This window comes from Fundulus heteroclitus, chromosome 3, assembly GCF_011125445.2.
Source record: "Fundulus heteroclitus isolate FHET01 chromosome 3, MU-UCD_Fhet_4.1, whole genome shotgun sequence".
Lineage (NCBI taxonomy): Eukaryota > Metazoa > Chordata > Actinopteri > Cyprinodontiformes > Fundulidae > Fundulus > Fundulus heteroclitus.
The window spans coordinates 11,218,530-11,237,764 of NC_046363.1; the positions used below are offsets into that span (position 1 = coordinate 11,218,530).

At 43.1% G+C, this 19,235-nt stretch overlaps 1 protein-coding gene across 1 annotated transcript in view; it reads left to right on the forward strand.

The window, feature by feature from the left end:
• Positions 1-19,235, forward strand: part of znf407 (zinc finger protein 407) — a 207,679-nt gene that overhangs the window by 116,071 nt on the left and 72,373 nt on the right. Inside the window, exons 6-7 of the mRNA XM_012872960.3 lie at positions 2,237-2,403; positions 18,330-18,413. Of these exons, the coding sequence (XP_012728414.2) occupies positions 2,237-2,403; positions 18,330-18,413 (251 nt within the window). The remainder of the gene's footprint in view (positions 1-2,236; positions 2,404-18,329; positions 18,414-19,235) is intronic.

The window sequence follows — 19,235 nt, forward strand, 5'->3', positions numbered from 1 at the left end:
TAAACGCTCTATAAATAGCGCCTTATGAATTTTAGAAGTTTTTCCAGGCTGCGTTTGACTGGAGTGGTTGCTTAGGGAGGACTCTGTGGATTTGTTTGCACGCCTTTAAGTTTAATTCTTTGAAGCAAGATACGTTCTCAGATATTTCAGATAGACAAAAATCCAATTTTCTGCATTTCCTCCCTCCTTCACACACATCTACTCCCCTTCCCTCTCCTTCGCCACCCGTCTGCCCCTCGGCCTCCCCACCTTTGGGTGCGTTTTGCATGGCGCCTGACTGTTTAGAGGCACCATGCATATGTATGGGCGAGACGGTGGATCGTGACGGGATCTGACATGCAGGGACAAGATCAAAGCGCTCCATCTCATCCCATAAAATCAGACGCAAACCTTCCTCTCATCCTTACAAAACCCCCACTAACTCTGCCAGCCCTGACTCCTCCATCTTCCCTCTGCTCTCCTCCTGGCTTCCTGTTCTGACTCCCCCCCCGCCCCCCCCCTTCATCCGTCCCAGCATGCTGCGTGCCCACGTCAAGGCCTGCCTGACTTTGCGATTATGCCCAGTGATAAACAATGTCCTGTTTAGCTCATAAAGTAGGACAGTTGTGCATAATGCTCACAATAAAAGATAGCATCTCTTCACTCATCTTATTTACCTCTCCCAGTGCGGCACGGCCGACGAGCTGTTCTGTAAACGCCACAAACAGGAAGGAGATGGAAGGAACTGTAGATGCTGCTGGTCAAATAAAGTCTGCAGATGCGAGTAGTCAAACAGGGATGTGATTTGATAAAGGCGTCGTTTTCGAGCCGCCTCATCCTTCCTCGCAATTGAGCCTCAAATGTCCTCTAAGCTGGCACATGGCGACATCTACATCACATTTAGATCCATCTCCATGGAGCATATGGATTGATACGAAAGCCTCCATCCCTCCAACCTCCCCATCTTTAATTCAACCCCCCCCCCCTCCCTCCCTCTCTTCCTTTCCAGTAAGAAAGATGTATGAGTTTGAATTATTGATTCAGACACATGCTACATGCTGCTCGGAGTCATTATTTGTTCAGGTGAGTGTCACGCTGCTCACTATGAAACAGATACCGCGGGGATTAAGCGACACAATCAGGACTTAAAGACAGCCGCCCTCCCTAAAATAACACGGCCCCTCGCTGCAAGACGAATGCTCCCCAAAAGCTGACTTCATTTGTTTATGACTCGAGCATTAGTCATTCCGCGCCTAAATTATCGCACAGGGGTAAAGATTAATTCAAGCACAGGCGGGTTTGCTATTGTCTTCTTCGTTTTTCTTGAAGCCGAATAAGGGGGCGGATGAATATTGGTGCAAACAACCTACACACTGATTAAAAAGCCAGAGCTTTTTTTTTTTTCTTTTTCTTTTTATGAATCGTAGGCGTGAAGAATAGACAGATGTCCGGAGCAAAGACAGAATGGCGTGCATATTCACTGCCTTTTTGAGCGCCTTAGGCATCATACAACCGAATAAACGCTCCCAACAATGAATCATGCCTACATTCACTGACTTGATTCTGACTATCAGAATCTAGGGGATGGCTGCAAATGTTGGTGATTTAAAACAAAAGCTGCCGCTCTAGAGGGGTTTTCGATAGAGAAAAGCTCTGATACAAGAGCCTTAAGAGAATAGCAGGAGGTAAAATGTTGCTAACTGTTCATTTAGCCTTGGCTAAGTGGTCGGGGACAATGGACAGGTGAACTCTATTCTCCCCACTGGCCCTGCAGGGTGTGTGTGTGTGTGTGTGTGTGTGTGTGTGTGTGTGTGTGTGTGTGTGTGTGTGTGTGTGTGTGTGTGTGTGTGTGTGTGTGTGTGTGTGTGTGTGTGTGTGGACTGTAACAGAATTTCTCTAGTCCTCTGGGCCCTGGTGCAAAGCAGAGAATAAATGGTGGAGGTGGCAGGCCTGGACAGAAAAATCAATGCCTGCTTATACAGACATGACACACCAGCAGCCAACTGCAATGTGTGTGTGTGTGTGTGTACAGATCACACTCACAGATCCCCGTGCTCTGTGGGTGTAAGTACTAGTACCCAGCAAACCCCCATTTCCTCTCTCTCTCTCTCTCTCTCTCTCTCTCTCTCTCTCTCGGTAGATTTTCTACCTTTTCTTTAACGCCAGCTTTGGGATCAGTAAATAACTCCTTGTTTTATCCCCCCCCTCCATCCCTCCGCCTGGTCCCTCTCATCTTGCCTCTCTTATCCTCCCGCAGGAAGTTTGAATGTGAGCTGTGTGACCGCTCCTTCAGCGAAAAGTGGGCCTTGAACAACCACATGAAACTGCACAACGGGGAGAAGCCGTACAAGTGCATCTGGCCGTCCTGCCACTACGCCTTCCTGAACCTGTCGGCCATGAAGGACCACTACAGGACGCACACCGGTGAGGCAGACTGTCGCCAATGCTCGGAGGGTTGCTCCTCCAAAAACATTTCAGTGTTTAGTTTAAAGGTATTCACGCTTCTTGAACTTCTTCACAATTTGTCACATGACAGCCTTAGACTTCCACGGGTTCCTTATATGTATTCAGCCCTCTTTCAATGGAATCCAGTGCAACCCGATTGCCTTTACCTGTCAGCTAATTCCCCGTATAAATACAGTCACAGTTATGTTTTTGGAGACGTTTAAAGCAGGAGGAGGTAAAAAAAAAAAAAAAAAACCTGCGGAAAAAATGACAGCCTACCAAGATTTGGCCATCCGAATGAACTGACAGGCAGTGTTGTAGTCAAGTCACTATGCCTCGAGTCCGAGTCCAGGTTCGAGTCTCCAGTGTTCAAGTCCGAGTCAAGTCCAAGTCATTAAAAAAAAATCTGAGTCAAGTCCGAGTCGAGTCACTATTGATCCAAGTCGAGTCCAAGTTCCGCACTAAAGTAAGCATAGCCTACATGTTTTTAAACTAAAAAAAAATCCACATAGCTGTGGTGTCGCAGCTCATAGGCACGTCCTAATGGCGCCCGCTATGGACTTTTATGTATAATTTACCTTCTGAACTCACTCTAGCGGTGCTCATCATGACTACACTCCTGTCCTCTTAACTCACAGAAATGCAAAACTTAAATGTGCTTTATTTGAACTGCACATAACTGTCTGTCATAAATAGCCTATGTAGTACATAGACATATTAAAATTATAGCCTAATGATATAAAAAAAGTCGAGTCTTTTTCTCAATTTCAGAGTCAGAATGATCTGAATGTAGGAGTCCGAGTCCAAGTTCGAGTCATCAGTGCTCAAGTCCAAGTCAAGTCACGAGTCTCTAAATTTAGCTAATGACTCGGACTCGAGTCCTACAACACTGCTGACAGGCTGGGTAAGGAGAGAAGAAGCAGCCACTCTGGAGGAGCTGCAGACCTCATTTGGGAGAATCTGTCCACAGTACAACCACAAATAGTGCACTCCACAAATCTGGTCTTTGTAGAAGAAGACACAAAGACGTTACAGGAAACATGTGGAAAAGTCTGTGGAACTTTTTGGCTAGACCCCAACAGCTTACAATGCAAAACACTGTGTGTGGGTAAGAACTGCACTGTGTAACACGGCGGGAACATCCTCATGCTGTGGGAATGCTTTTCTTCAGCAGGCATGGGGCCAACTAATCAGAGCTGAGGGGCAGATTGATGGAGGTGTGCACACAGTAATCCTAGAAGAACACCTGTTAGAGGCTGTAAAAGACCTGAGACTCGGGACGCGGTTAGCCTTCCAACAGGACAACGACCCTGAACTTACCGCCAGAGCTGGAAGGGAAGGATTTGAATAAAAGCATATTCATGTGTTAGACTGGTGGGTCGAAATCTTCTGGAGAATATGTGGCAAGACTTGAAAAGTGATTTTTGCAGAAGTACTCCAATCATTTAGAGTCAGCTTCAACTGATTTCTAAAGAGCAGCAGCAAAAATGTCCTCATTTGTAAAAAAAAAAGAAAAAAGAAAACGGAAAAAAGTGTCCTTTTGCTTCCACTTCCTAGTTATGGTTTACTTTGTGTTGGCCTCTTCATATGCAATCCCAGTAAAACACATTGAAATTAATGGTTGTAACATGACGAAAGGTGCAAAAGTTCAAGGGGTATAAATGCTTCTGTAAGGCTCTCGAAGTGGCACTTTGAGATTTTACAGGCAGTCGACAAGTTTGGGACAAAGAGTTGTTTATTCATACTTGGATCAGATAAAATGCACTTTATAGCTGTGGACTTTGGCAAAATCAAGTTTATGTTAACTGTGAAAATCTCACATTTATCATGAATCTTCTCAGCTTTGGCTGGATGGAATATTCACAAGTTTTGGCCCATAATAGCCGCCACTCGTCCATCTGTACTGGTTATGAACATCCAGGCGAAGTGGAGCCAAGTCTTGGCAGCCTCACCGGCAGCCGTTAGACGGTTAAACACGACCTCTTGATCCTGATAAGACAGTGAGCGTTATGAGATGCCTCATCAGCCAATTCATAGTGAAAGGGGAGAAGATAAACAGTGCAGGGGCCTTTGGAATCTTGTTTTTGTTTTCTGTCGTCCTCCACACTGGTGGGGGTCACATTTAAAGGATATTAAGGTTGTGTGCATTTCCAAACTCAACGGGCGTAGCTGTGTAGTTCCCCAAAACGCTCCATCTGGACACAGAGTGTGTTTTCTACTTATCCAGCTGGTCACTAAGCATGTTTTGGTAAAATCCATCTGATGCCCAAGAGTATTTTTTCCACTCTGGACTAGTCCTGTTTGTGTTCCCGTTTGAGTAAAATGATGCAAATCGAGCGGAAAAGACCTTCAGAAGGAGGAAATGTGTATAACAGCAACAAAAAGTTAGATTAAAAGCAGGAATCTTTTTTTTTATGTAAACATGCTGTACATGCTGTAATATTGTTGCAACTCCCAGCTAATAGGGCAACAACAGGAATAAACTTGGTACAGTTAGTTTGCTTTAATTTAACCCAACACCGTCTGCAGAGATTTGGAACGAACTGATGCCGTAAAAAAGATGAACTTTCTTGTTTATCTTTAACCGAACCGAAACCTCCGCAGACTGGACGGAGCTCCAGCAGAGCTGAGATCAAACGGGGATCTTAGTTTTCAGATTAGCGCACATTTTCATTATGCCACCTTAATACTGTGCAGCGGCTTGTCTTTCCAATTCCACCGCTCCTTTTCGTCTCTGCAGATCCGATAAAACACATTGTGGCTCCGCTCTGAATGGTGTTTTCTTCTTCTTTTTTTTTTTTTCTCCCCCACTTGCTAAAAACTTTGGATCGACAGATGGTTCAGTGGGCGGTGGGAGGATACTGTCTTGAATAATAGCCCCTCGATAGGAGCCCAAGTCAGCCTCTTTGAAAGTGTCTTTATGCGGCAGCCCAGCGGTTTCCCCTCGGCCTCGGTAATGTCCCACACATGGCTCCTTGATGCCCTTTTAAGTCAATGACAGAAGCAGCAGCAGCCACCGGCCTGACAGGCTGACTGAGCGCTTGCAGCAGAACCCTCCATCCGTCACAGGCGCCTGCTGTGTGCGCGGGTTCTTAAACCCTCCTGTGTGTGTGTGTGTGTGTCTAACTCTTGCTGGATGTTATTTTAAATGTGTTTTAGCAGTGATGTAGCGTCAAGGCGTCTCTGACATAATTAGACGTTTTATTTTCATTAGTTTCCCGCTCTCATCACTCCTCATCAGGCGGCGGGCGTCACACTGTCACGTAGCTGTCACCTGCAGAGGTGCGGGGGGGTGCGGGGGGATTGCGCGCTGAGGTCTTTGTGTGAGTTCGGCAGGAGGGAGCACGCTTGAAGAGAGCGAGAGAGAGAGAGAGAGAGAGAGAGAGAGGTGATTGAGATGGTAAAAAGTTATTGAATAAGAGAACTTGAAAGATCAGGGGGTGAGCAAATATGAAAGCGGAGGGAATTAAGAGCAGACCTGAAACAACCTCATTCCTAGTGAGCGACAAGCCCTGACTTGATTAGCGACACTCAGAACGCTAACACAATTTGCACCGCCGTGACCTCCAACACTCCTTTGTCTGTAATTGGTGCCGGATTGGACGGTTAGCTGCAGCTTTCCAATCGCTGCAATCACATTCCAGCGGCCCACCTGACAACGCTGAAATATTATCTGCATGTTTCTGATCTGTTTAGAGGTTATAAATCGACTCCTTCACGGCGCTGTGATGCAATACTAATAAAATAAAAGAGAGTGAGAAGTTGAACTGATCTGTCCAGAGAACTGAGCTGTCAGTAAGGGAAGGCATGTGAGCCCTGGTCTTTGTGCGGGAGGGGGGTATGTAGAGGAGTAGTCTGAATAGGTCTTGTGTTGAGCACAAAGACACCTGCAATGGAGTTGTAAACAGAGATGATCGGAATCAGAATTCTGAGTTCCATCCCCAGACATTTTTATATTATTCTTTAGTTTCTACGGATGATATAAAAAACATCATCAAACACATTTTTTCTTGCTGTCCTGTGGTCATTAATTAGTAAATTAATCTCAGCTACAGAGGCAACATTTGCTGCTGTGTGAGAGAGCAGCTGCTCTAAAACAGAGTTTTACCTTTAGTTTAACACAAAGGAAAAATCCTCTGACAGTAGTTTCTTGATTAGCTCAGTTAGAGCAACTAGCATAAATAAACAGCAGCCTCCATGAAAAACCTTAACTTTGGGGTGATAGAAAGGTTCAAAACATTCCCAGTTCCATTACCTTCCATGACAGACTGATAGAAAAGCTCAGAATTAGGGCAAATTAGCGCTACTCCATTCAGCCTTCTGTTATCAGCTGAAAGTCTTGCTCTCTCTCGCCCTCTTGCAGCCTGAACAGAATGCAGACGTCTTGTATACAACACGTCTGCATAGAGAGGGAGATAGCTCTTTCCCTCTCAATGATTGATCTGACTCCATTTTCAAGACGTCACTGATGGCAGAAGAATTCCCTGCTGAATCTTCTTCACTCAGTAACAGCCTCCACACTGACGAGTCTGGTTGTCAGTCAGCACAGTTTGGCGATGCAAGTTTATTTATAAAGCACTTTTCGGTAACAAGACGATTCAGCGATGTGCGTCGTCTTGCTGGGCTGGTAGACCGTTATATGGTGTGTTAACTGATCAGGAAAAAGATCAGTCACCTGCCATTTTTTCATTACATCTGTATTTGTGAAGCGTAAGATTGAACAAGAAATTTTACAAGAATTTCAACAGCAGAAATCCTATTTGGTATATGTAATCCTGCAAAGGTCCATTTCAGCAGCTTGGCTACTGAAGTTGTTGGGGATGCTGTAAGAGTGTAATACTTGAAAATGTTATGACTTGAAAAAGTTTTGAAACTCAGCATGTTTGACTCAGATGAAAGAAAATTTGTGTAGACATTTTACACCTCTCCACTTTACAGTGTTGAGGTGAGTTTGGCAAGCTTTGCGTCCCTTCTGATGCCTATGCTTTGTGTAATTTACTGTGTGAACATGGAAGATTGAAAATACACTCAGTGAAACAAAGTGGGACACTGTGATAGAATGATCAGCGATGGGCATGCAGTCAATAGATCTGGGTTCTGTGTTATCATGGTTTGAACCAAGTGTGGTCTTGAAATGTAGCCTTTCTGAAGACATTGGTAATTATTCTGGGGGATGCTGACCACACAGAGCCAAAGTCTCATCTTCTTCTGAGTCAGCTCAATTGTAAAGGTTTTCCAACGAGATCATGCATGTTTAGACCCAGAACATGTGTTTATGGACTGATTACCTCCTGAGATCCTTACATGACCAGCCAGCTTATCCATCTTCCCCCAACCCAACATATGTGGATGAATAAATGCAGAGACGGAATGAAAACAAGAAATCAGAGCCAGGTGTCACAGGGGACTGAAAACAAAAGCCCAACAGAAATGAACCAAAAGGTGTCTAAATGATCATTCTCAAATCATTCTGTTCTGAAGTTAATAATAAGCAATGCTGCCAATTTTGTCTTGCATATTGAAGGAAGTATAGTCAGTCTAATGCATCATCAACTTTGTAACTTGCAAAGTTGACAATGAAGTTGGTTAGAGTAGTCTTTTACTTGCTCGGTATCAGTGCTAGCTGATGGAACAACTGCAAGGAAATTCAAAATAATTTTTGTGTGTGTCTGTGTACTTCCTGTCTGGCAGTGTAGCATTAAGAATTGCTGTCTTGCCAAAGAGAGCCCAACAGATTTTACTTTCACAAGTGGAGGCTTACTGCTGTTGCCATAGTGCTCCGCTTGATTTATATATATGCAAGAGGCTTTATTAGATTTTATTCTGTGACTATTTCATGTTCAATGGATACAAAAACAGGAAAAAAGAAGAGAAAAAGATGAGATAAAATGGAGAAAAGGTGAAAAAAGAGGAGAGGAAAAAGAGAGTAGAAGTTAACATCTGTGGAGTCTGCTTCTACACGTGCAAAGAGAGATAAAAAAAAGAACAGCAAAACAAACTGATAAAGTATTACAGGTACAAACAACCAACACCTTGATACCATCACTGAAAAATCCATCCATCCATCCATCCATCCATTTTATGACTCGCTTATCCCTCATGGGGTTGCAAGGGGTGATGGTGCCTAACTCCAGGGTTCACTAGGCGAGAGGCGCGGTTCACCCTGGACACGTCACCAGTCTGTCGCAGGCCAACACAGAGACAAACAGGACAAACAACCATTCACACACATACTCACACCTAAGGAGAATTTAGAGAGGCCAATTAACCCAACAGTCATGTTTTTGGACCTTGGGAGGAGGCCGGAGTACCCGGAGAGAACCCACGCATGCACAGGGAGAACATGCAAACTCCATGCAGAAAGAGTCCAAAATGGTTGGACTTGAACCCAGAACCTTCTTGCTGCAAGGCAACAGTGCTACCCACTGCGCCACTGTGCAGCCCTCACTGAAAAATACACAGTATTAATTAAGACGACACGTATGAAGTGACAGCTAAAGATAATAATAGGGGTATATAAGTAAATCTGTAAGCACCTAAATCCAAACAGTTGTCAGTGTTTGCAAGAGTGCACTTGTGTATGTAAAGTTTATCCATAAGAAAAATTTTCAATAGCGGTTGTGAGGAACCAAAAACCCAGAGCGCCAAGGAACCCCAGAGTCCCGAAGGACCCCCCAGAGCAAAGGTGCTCTAGGTACCCCCCCCCCTCCCCCCTATCTGAAGGAAGCACAGAGGAGAGCCCCAGCAACCCCCCCAGCAGCCAGCTATGTCAGAGTGGATTCAGCTATTGGCCCAGAGGCCCAAGACTCAGGGGCACCCCGCCCCCCAGCGGGGGCCCGATAGACCCACTGGGCCCAGGCCCCATGACACAGCCGCCAGCAGTGAGGCAGCACACACCCAAACACCCAGCCCCGGACATCGAGGACCACCAACGCACTAGCAGGTCAAGGCGCCAGCTGATGGAGTGGAGCTGGACGGGGGATGGTCTCCACATTTAGTGGGGACATGAGATGCCCCAGTTGAGGGGGCAAGCCAAAACCCAACCTGACAAAAAGACAAACTGAAAACCAGGTACACAGTGACATTCACACGTTCTCACCCTAGCGCCCCCACATGCATAGAAAATAAGGACGCAGTACACACCCTCACACTCTCCACACGTCCTTTACTCCCAGGTCCAGGTACCGGCACCCCAGACGGGTATCCAGCCCCCAGACCCGGGAGGTGAAGCCCATCACCTAATTGTCCATGAGAAAACCAAAAACATGTAGGGTAACTGTCTCTATATTGCAGCCTGGTGAAATGTCATTAAGGTGTTGATTTTACAAATGTGTCTGACATCAGCTTTGCTAAACATATGACCATACTTCCATTTAATGTTTTATTTGCCTATGTTCAAGCATTTTTCCAAAATGCCAAACATTACTTGCAAAGTTGCTCTAATCTTGAATTTGGTATGCATTTTCTTCTTGAGCTATTTTTTGTCATTTCTTTGAGTCACACCAGTTAAGGAGAGGGTTGTTTTCCTGCCCAAACATTGACTAACAGTGGACCTATTGACACGTCACTTTACACCATCATCTCTCATTCGAAACAAAATGCTCTACAATCCCTCAGAGAGTTGGCCATCGCTGAATCCTTATTTCCTACAGATTTCTTCCTCTCTTGTTTATGTGGCCGGAAGACACCATCTTTGATTAATAACATCCAGAGCAGGCAGCCTCATAAGCCTGAATCTTCTAGTTATAACTGGTAATAAACCTGACCTTTCCTCCCTGTGATGTTCTTTTTCAACAGTGAACTTTTTCCTGAATTTGCTCACTCCCAGGTTCTGTTTTTTAGACTTTCTCTGAATTTAAGATCGGGTTCTTTGAGTCTTTTTTGCATCAAACTTTGCTCCTGGGCTGGACTTACTGTGGTGGCAAGAACTGGATAAACTGACCTATATAAAATTAGCAACCATCACAGATCGTTCTCACATCGCAAGGATCATTGAATACTGGCCTCCACTGTACTGGTTTTTTTCTTTTTAAATTCCCCCAGAGCTCTGTAGATCTTAGCATGGCGACACTCGGACAGCAAAAGAACCAGGATCTCAGTTGTCTAAAATATACAGATTTTACCTGATATTTCTAAGAGAGAAGAGATGAAATGAAGCCGTTTTTTTCTACTTCCATTCATATTTAAAGAGGTGAAATATTTAGGCATAAAGGCGTTTTTATGTAACTATAAAATGAGTCTAGAACTTTAACTTTATGTTCAATTTCAAGGAAAGGTCAAGGGTGTATTTTCATACAACATTTCCACATGATGTACTTTATATTTCACAGCCATGTATGAGCTAGAACAGATTGTTTCAGTGTTTGGATTTGAACTTTAGGTATTCTTAAACTCTGTGTGTTTAGATCTAAGCATATTTTAACCAGCAGCCCGGCGATTACCCAGGGAACCTTCACAAAAACCCTTTTGGCAATGGACAGAAAAAAATATTTATCCAATCAACATGAGCGCTGTTTTAGTCTGTATTTCAGAATAAGTATCAATTTATACAAATGAATAAAGCATTAAATACTGAACAAATCAGGCCATTTTGACTGGCTGACGGCTAATATGATTTGGCACAACGAGGAGGAGAAATTTTACTGATTTAAGATCAGTTCTTGTTTTAACCAATTAAAATATATATATAAAAATTGTTATCAAATGTAATTAGTTATTCTGTATTTATCGACTAAAATTGCAGAAAAAAGCAAGACAAGGAAATAATTTTTTTTTAATTTCAATGAAACATTTTATTAATTTAATGTATTTAGTAATAAGTGATAAGATAATAAATACCTTTATTGTCCCACAATGGGGACAATACATTTATTTTATTGCTATTCTAATACATTAGAATAGTAATAAATAAAAAGCTATTTTAAAGTTATGTTCTGAAGCAAGAGAGAATGAACTTGAAGTAATGATGTAGATGTTTTGTCAGAGAACTTCCGGGTAGCTTACAGGACTGAGATCCTGGGCGTCTCACTCATGTCCTGGTCTAGTTTTGAAGTTCAGTATGAAAATGTTCAACTCAAAAATATTTTGCTCCATATAGCAACTCTGTTTTCTTTGGGATGTTTTTTTTTTCTTCCTTTGGACTAGGAATATGTTAGTTACTTTTTTTCTCCTTGGTGCATAAATATGACCTGAGTCAGAAGTGAAAGTGGTTCGTAGAATGATTTAGGAGATTTTTATTGAAGGTAATTTGCTTTCAAAATAACCGACCTCAGTCTTTTTCAGTAGATCCTACCAGACTGGATAAGCAGTTTATCTGGTCTATGTTAAATATTATGGCTAGTCCTGTTTGGATTCATGTAACAGATTACCATAGCACATCCATGTAAAACTGGGTCCCTTTGCATCAGCGGTCAGGAGACACTGAGGGTGTTAATTCTGCGTTCAACAAGCAGCTTTCACAACATGGTCGCATTCATTGGACATGATCCATGAAAAAAGGCCTTTTCTTCCCTATAGTCACAATCATAAATATGTGGACTTTACCTGTGGCTGAAACTCCTAGACAAACGGCCAATGAGTTAGCACCAGGGCCAGAAAAAGCATCACAATGGCACTAATTTTTCAAAGGATGCTCAAAACTTCCAATCAAAGAACTCCATCTATCCATTCATCCATCCATGAATTGTCTGTTCAGAAACTCAGAAGAGGCTGGTGCCTGTCTCCAGTAGTCATTGGGCCAGAGGCGGCTACACCCTGGACAGGTCGCTGGTCTATTACAGGGTAACAGTCAGGAGGAGTAATATAATTCAAATGTGGAATAACAAGCAGTAATCAAACACTGAAAATGTTTTTTGATGAACTTGTTAGCTTCATGAGGCTGTTGGCTAACAATGTTGGTCATTCGGAGTGGAAAACTCAAATTGTGCATCTGCTTTAATTTAGGCCCCTCAATCATTAAACAGTTGGACGCTTCCTGCTCTGCTAAAGCCACGTCTGTGGTGCACCAAGTTTGAAATATCTGCTGTCGGTATTTTTTTGGAGTGAATTGTTGGGACATTCAGAGCTTCCAGTTGAAAAAGATTTTGAGGGGATAACACCTCTGCTCTCCTTTTCCTGCCTCCTACAGGATTCATTGTTCCTCTCTGATTTGTGTGTTTTTTATGTTAATCGCTCCCCACTCACACCGCAGTCATGTCTGAGGAGGAGGGGTGGGGGGGGGGGGGGTGTTCAGTGTTTGTCAGCCGCCAGGGTCATTTGTAACAACTGATGAACGAGCGACTCAAATAAATGAATAAGCGCACTGTATCTGACCCACCCAGCGTTTCCCAGGCACTTGGGTGTTACGAGGGGTGGGGAGGGACGGGAATGCAGAGGAGGCCTGAACACGCCGACGGTGCCACAATTGATTTCCTCATTGCTTCAGTTTGTCGCTTAATCTGGGCGATACGCTGATAAATCTGCGCACTTTGTCAATTAATTTAGCTGAAGAATGAGACCCAAAATGGCGGGCACATCAATACAGCAGCGGATTCCGTGTCAAAAATTAAGCGGTAAAATTAATTGCCCTCCCATCCGCTCCTGCTAAAACATAACTAATGAGGGAGGCAATTATAGCTGCATGCTCACTCCTCCGGGGTTATTTAAAACACATACACAGACAGACAGACACGCTATATCTATAAATCTGCACACACATGCAAAGAAAGGTTGTATATTTTGACTTCAAAGTGATTTTATTGTCTCGCTGTTTAATTCGAGGAAGGAAAGTAGGGTTGAAGTGCATCATGGGAATACATATGAAGAAACTTTATCAACATGCGGCTAGCATGAAGGTTTCTCCTGTCTGTGCAGGCACACTAGCTGACATGTTTCTAGTTCTCACCTAAAAGTATGTTTATGACCATTGACTCTGATTTCTGTCCTTCAGAACCTCCATCTGCCAAACAAACACTGGTGAATCTCTGCCTGAATGCTTGTGAACAGTAGACATGAGAGCAAGTACTTTGATGGTACTGTGCAGGCAAGAGTTTTCACCGGGTACACCGGCTTGAAATGCATGACTATTGGGTTAATTGGGCTCTCTCCAGGTATCAGTTTGGACATTTATAGTTATCTGTCCGTGTCTCTTTGTTGCCCTGTGATTGACTACTGACCTGTCCAGGTCAACTTTCTACACTTTATCGCGTTACAACCTCAATCATAAATGTATCACATTGGGAGTCCAATGCAAAGTAATTGTGAAGTTGAAGGAATTTGTCTTTTTTTTTGTGGGGCATCCATATATATTGGAAAACAGCACGCAAGACCATCATAAAGACAAAACATTTAGTTATGCTTTAAACTTTGAACAACTCATGGAGCTGCAACAACTGGAATACCGCCAAGACACGGTCCTCCACCTGAAAGTGAGCGTTAATAAGAGAGACAGCCAAGAAGCTTAAGGTAACTCTGGAGGAGCTGCATAGCTCGATAGCTCAGGTGGAAATTAATGTTGAAAAGACAACTATCAGCTGTGCACTTCACAAATCTGTCCCTTATAGAAGAGCGGCAAGATTGTTGAATTGCCTCAAGCCATATTAGGCAAACTAGTCAGATGAGAGCAGAATTCAGTTCTTTACCTTACATGTAAAATGTAGAGCAAAAAAAAACTGAAACCTGGTGATAGCAGCATGATGCTCTGAGGATGCTGTTCTACAGCAGGAACATTGACCCTGCTCACTGAAAGATGAATGGGACTAAATAGGAAGCAACTTTGGAAGAAAACCCTATGGAGGCAGCGTGAGGTGAGACTGGGACAGAGGTTAAACATCCAGCCAGAGCTACAGTAGAAAGGTTTAGATGGAAGCCTGTCCATGTGCTAGAATAACCTAGTGACGCTAGACCTGAATCCGAGTTAGAAATATTTAAAAACTCAGGTTTTAAAGAGGCCCTACACCCAAACATACTGGGCTTTTTTTTTTTTACCCCCAAATTTTTGAAAGCCATGTATCCTTTTCCTTCCCCTTCATAAGTGCTCTGTGTTGGTCTATCACATAAGATCTCAATAGAAACACCTTGAAGTTTATGGCTGTGATGTGAAAAAAAGCATGACAAAGATGGACGAGGTAGGAGTGTTTTTTGGAGGCCCTGTAAGTGCTGGATTGAGCCTGTGCTGCTTCATCCCGGCTGATCCTCCAGTTTTGATGGCGGCTCGGCTCTTGCTGCCCCTCGCGGCGCTCTGCCCCGCACAGCAGCAGATGAAAAGCACACATGTAATTTATCGCCAACGTTTCCTCCTCAGGAATAATTGTGGCGACCGCGGCTGGGCAAAGGGATCGATGGCTATGGATTTTTTCTGCGGTGGGGTCTTGTAGCGTTGGGCGTAATGAGAGATGGAAAAGAGGGGTGGAGGAGTGACTGGCGCTGCTTTTTAGTTGTTGTTTTTTTTTTTTTTTTCCTGAGAGGGATGAACAGGCTGAACAGATGATTGGTAACTCATGTGGGGTTTACAGACCTATGAATAAAGGTGTTGTTCATTTAGTTTTCCATTATTTTTTTTCATTTATTTCTAAATTTATTTTAATAAATGTCTTAAAAATCAATTCTCCTTCCATTGTTATTTAGTTGCTGCAAGACCAACCAATGATAGGGGGGGAAAAAAAGCTTTTTTTGTTTTGTTTTGTTTTGTTTGTTTTGCAAGAATCATACTTGATTGGGGTTTTAGCAATTTTAAAAGTTTCTCCAGCTTGATTCCTGTCTGTTGATTCCTCAGTATGTCGGACATTAGCAGGGCACATCAGACATGTTTACATCACGGATGAAAGGTGAAAGTTTCCTGCTTTTATAGAAAGATCAATCAATACCATAAAAAAACAGAAATTCCTGCTATTAGATTGATGCAAAGCATTTTTCAGTAGAGTCCACATTAGGCAATGAGCACAACCCAAAACCTTATAGGGCAGTAAAACCCTAATTTAAGTTTTCTGGTTATTAACTGATCGATATTAACCTAAAAAAAGGGTGCAAAACCTTTTGCAAACAAATTTAGCTTCTGTGTGAAATTCTCATGGTGTACTTTTGCCCTGGCATGTAGCCTCTGCACCTAATGTTTTCTAACTTCTCTATTTTGTACAGCTCCACAATATAGTGATTCACAATCATTATTACAATATGAGTTTTTGTCTCACCTGCAAAGGACGGCTTGGATGCAATAATTTGTAGTCTGTAGTATTTCAATGAATTTGCCCTAAAACTCTGCTTTCCAATCTGCTTGACTACTTGGAGGGGACTTTTACTGTTTTATTCCTATTTCATTTATTTCTACTTTCTTACTTTTGCTCCAAAATGGACAACAAATGTTATTGCGCCTTTACAATCACACCAAGGATGTGATTATTTTCTATTCATTCAAAAAAAGTACATATAGATATATATAAATTGATTTTTATAAAATTCCAGAACAATTCTTCAATTTCACTAGACAATAAAAAAGCTGGATTTTAATGCATAGTTATTTAAATCATGGGATTGTTCTGTGAAATGAGATCCACATTTGGATTGTGCAGCACAGCTGCACGATCTGGCTACCAACTGTACCTTTTTAAGGTTGTTTTTAAGTGGCACCGCATTAAAACTCCTCTCACAGTCGAGTGGCTCTAAATGGGCGGAACAGGGGAAACTTGAAGCTGCTCGGTCTCTGCGGACCCTGTGAAAGCTGCTATCTGTGCTGAAGAGGGGCCGAGCAGCGCCAAGGCCCAGCTGGAAGTGTCACCCAAATGTGTTATCAGTGTGTGGCGAGGAGCCGTGCTGCACCATCAGCAACCGGGATGAATATTTAAGTGTGGGGATCTCTGCTGCGCATGTAAAACACACACATGGAGAATATATGACCTGTATGGAAAACAGAGGTGTGGCGGCAGCGGCGTCTCCACACACAGGAAAACCGAATACGTACAGTAGCGCGCCTTGTGCGCGGCTGTGCACATTTGCATGCACATCTGCGTGCGATCAGCAAGCGTGCGTGCTCGTTTCCCTGAGTGAGCCTAATCACAAATGTTGCAGTGTGTGTGTGTGTGTGTGTGTGTGTGTGTGTGTGTGCCATGGCAGACAGAGAGAGGTAGAAAGAGAGACCATCATGCTGTTAATGACGGAGCCAGATGCAGAGAAGAGAGAAGGAGTGGAAAAAAAGCTCTCCACGCTCCCCATCTGGAAGGCATCGCCCCCAAATGAAGTTGTACAAAACCATCCCATTGATAATAAAGCTAATTTTTATGGCTCTGACAAGTATGTAATTATGTTCAGCGGTGCTTTTCAGATTTTATCACAGTCAATAAACCACACTGGCAATTTCCCGTCCCCCATTTGACATATTTACACGGATCCATCTGATTGGAGGAATTAGTTAGCTATGAGAGCTCTGATGGATATACACTAGTGATCTGTGACTTCTGCTTGGCTCATCTGTTAGCCAACTAGGCCCTCTGCTCATCTGTTCAATCTGTCTTTTCTTTTTTCGCTTTTCGCTTCGCTCCCACTTCCCACTTTTTCTCCCTTTCTCACCATGCCCGTCCTCTTTGTCTTGTTGAATGCTCGGCTTTCCTCAGCGGCACTTTAGCTGCTGCTCTCGCTGAAAGGAATGTCACATTGAGGCATCAAGACTCATCAGTCTAATCTACAGCCATATGGCAAGCGAGATTGCACTTTCGCCTTTTGATTTTTGTTTCGTGCTTGTCGATGCAGCTTCAGAGTGAAATACACGACGGCTTGAAACGGGATCGGCGTGAGAGTAACCAGCTTTACCTCTACTCTACTTTAACCTTAGTCTAAGTTGCCTTCTGAGAAGCCATCCATCCATCTATCCGTTTGTCCATCTGTTCATCCATCTATCAATCCAGTCTCTGGTTTTTGGAGGTTTCACATATAAAGTCTAACCACTGTAGAACAATCTACAGCTAACGTTAATATGGACTAAAAGATATGGGAACTTTGGAAGTTTGAGTCTGGAAAAACATGGTATTTTGTCTGCAGTTTTTTTTTTCAGCATGGTTGGCGCTGCTGAAATATGGTGGTGGCAACATTTTACACCTCTCCCCTTTACAGCGTTGAATCCAAGTGTTAGATTTCTCCTGACGCATCCACACATACATTCACTCATCTTTTTAGATCATCAACCAACCATTTATCCACTCATTTGGACCGTCCGTCTGTCATTTTTTTCTATCTGTTGATAGAGAGATGATTGAGGTTTTGCGTTTATTTAAAAAATTAACTGCTAGCTGTTTTTGGGTGTTGAGAGAACACAGGTGGACGTGTTGACAGTCCTGTTTAGGATTCAAGTCTGCTCATTGGTACAATCGTAACACATTTGAAATAATTTCCAAACGTAGATCATTGAGGTCATCTTTTTTTTTCTTTTCTTAAAAACATTTCACTTTTGTCCACGAGGCTTCCACGGTTCTAAACATGGTGAATGTATCATGTTTATTAATAGTAGACAGCAGAATCACACTAACAAGGCCGTTAAGGTCAATACTGGCCCTACCCTGTGTCTCCTTTATTGCTCTGGATGGTTGTATCTAACAAAGCAGCATGCCACCTGAGTTGTTTTGGTCACATGTCTCAAGGTGTGAAAGGCTCTAAAACCTCCTTGGTGAGACGTGTCATGGCTGCAGGTAGGTGTTTGAAAGATGAACCTGAGGTCGCCGCCTCTGATTAATCTTGGTTTTTCATGCCTATGGTAGATGGCTTCTTTCATGAAACTGAAATTAAACATGATGTTTGAAAGCTTTGGTTTTAATTTTCTGTATACATTTTGTCTTATCTCTCCTTTGGCCTTTTTTTTATCATGTGGTTACCATCCAGTGTGTTTCTCAGTTTGTACCATTTCAACATCGATCGTCCTTCCTTCTTCTGCTCTGCGTTTATAGGAGAGAAGTCCTACCTTTGTGACCTGTGTGGCTTTGCAGGAGGCACAAGACACGCCCTCACCAAACACCGGCGCCAGCACACAGGTAAGCGACCACACACACACACACACACACACACACACACACACACACACACACACACACACACACACACACACACACACACACACACACAGACGCTGAGCTTGCGTTGTAAACTGATCTAAGCACAAACTACCTCTTGCATTTCACAGACTTTCTTAATCTCACACGGTGATTGACACTCTGAGACATGGACTGTTTTCAGTGTGTCGCTCACACACAAGCACATCGTTTGACACGCTGCCGTCTTTGACGGGCATGTGTACAAGTATGGCTGACTGAATCTGAGATTTTTAATTTTAGTTATCTTTTCACCATGTCATTCTGTCGCTTAGGGAAATTGCATTTTTCAGATGGGCTGTCAATAAACAAGTGTTCTTTTTTTTTTTTTTTTTTCCTCCTTCCCTTTTTGGAGTGGGGAAAGAAATTGAAACGGTGAAACAAATACCGTCGTTAACCCTCGACTGGCAGGCTACCAACAATTAATAATCCTGTTATAAATATTCATTTGGGTTTTCATAATGCATTCAGTTTGCTTATCAGATTTTGTACCTGAAACACCCAATTTCAGTCCAGCCCTCCTGGGCTGACATGTGTCAGTTCCACTGATTCACCCGCATATTGAACGACAACCAATCTGACAATGTAAGAACCGAGACAACTGGGAAGCCCGACGTTTTATGTCGCTAACTCACAAGAGTCATATTGTGCCATTATTTTAGATGAGTTCATAGCTTTTAAGGAAAAACAGTGCCGGGCAGCAGAGCGACCATTGCCACCCCTTTCCACATGGAAATATCACTGAGGCAGGAAGTTAACAAACAC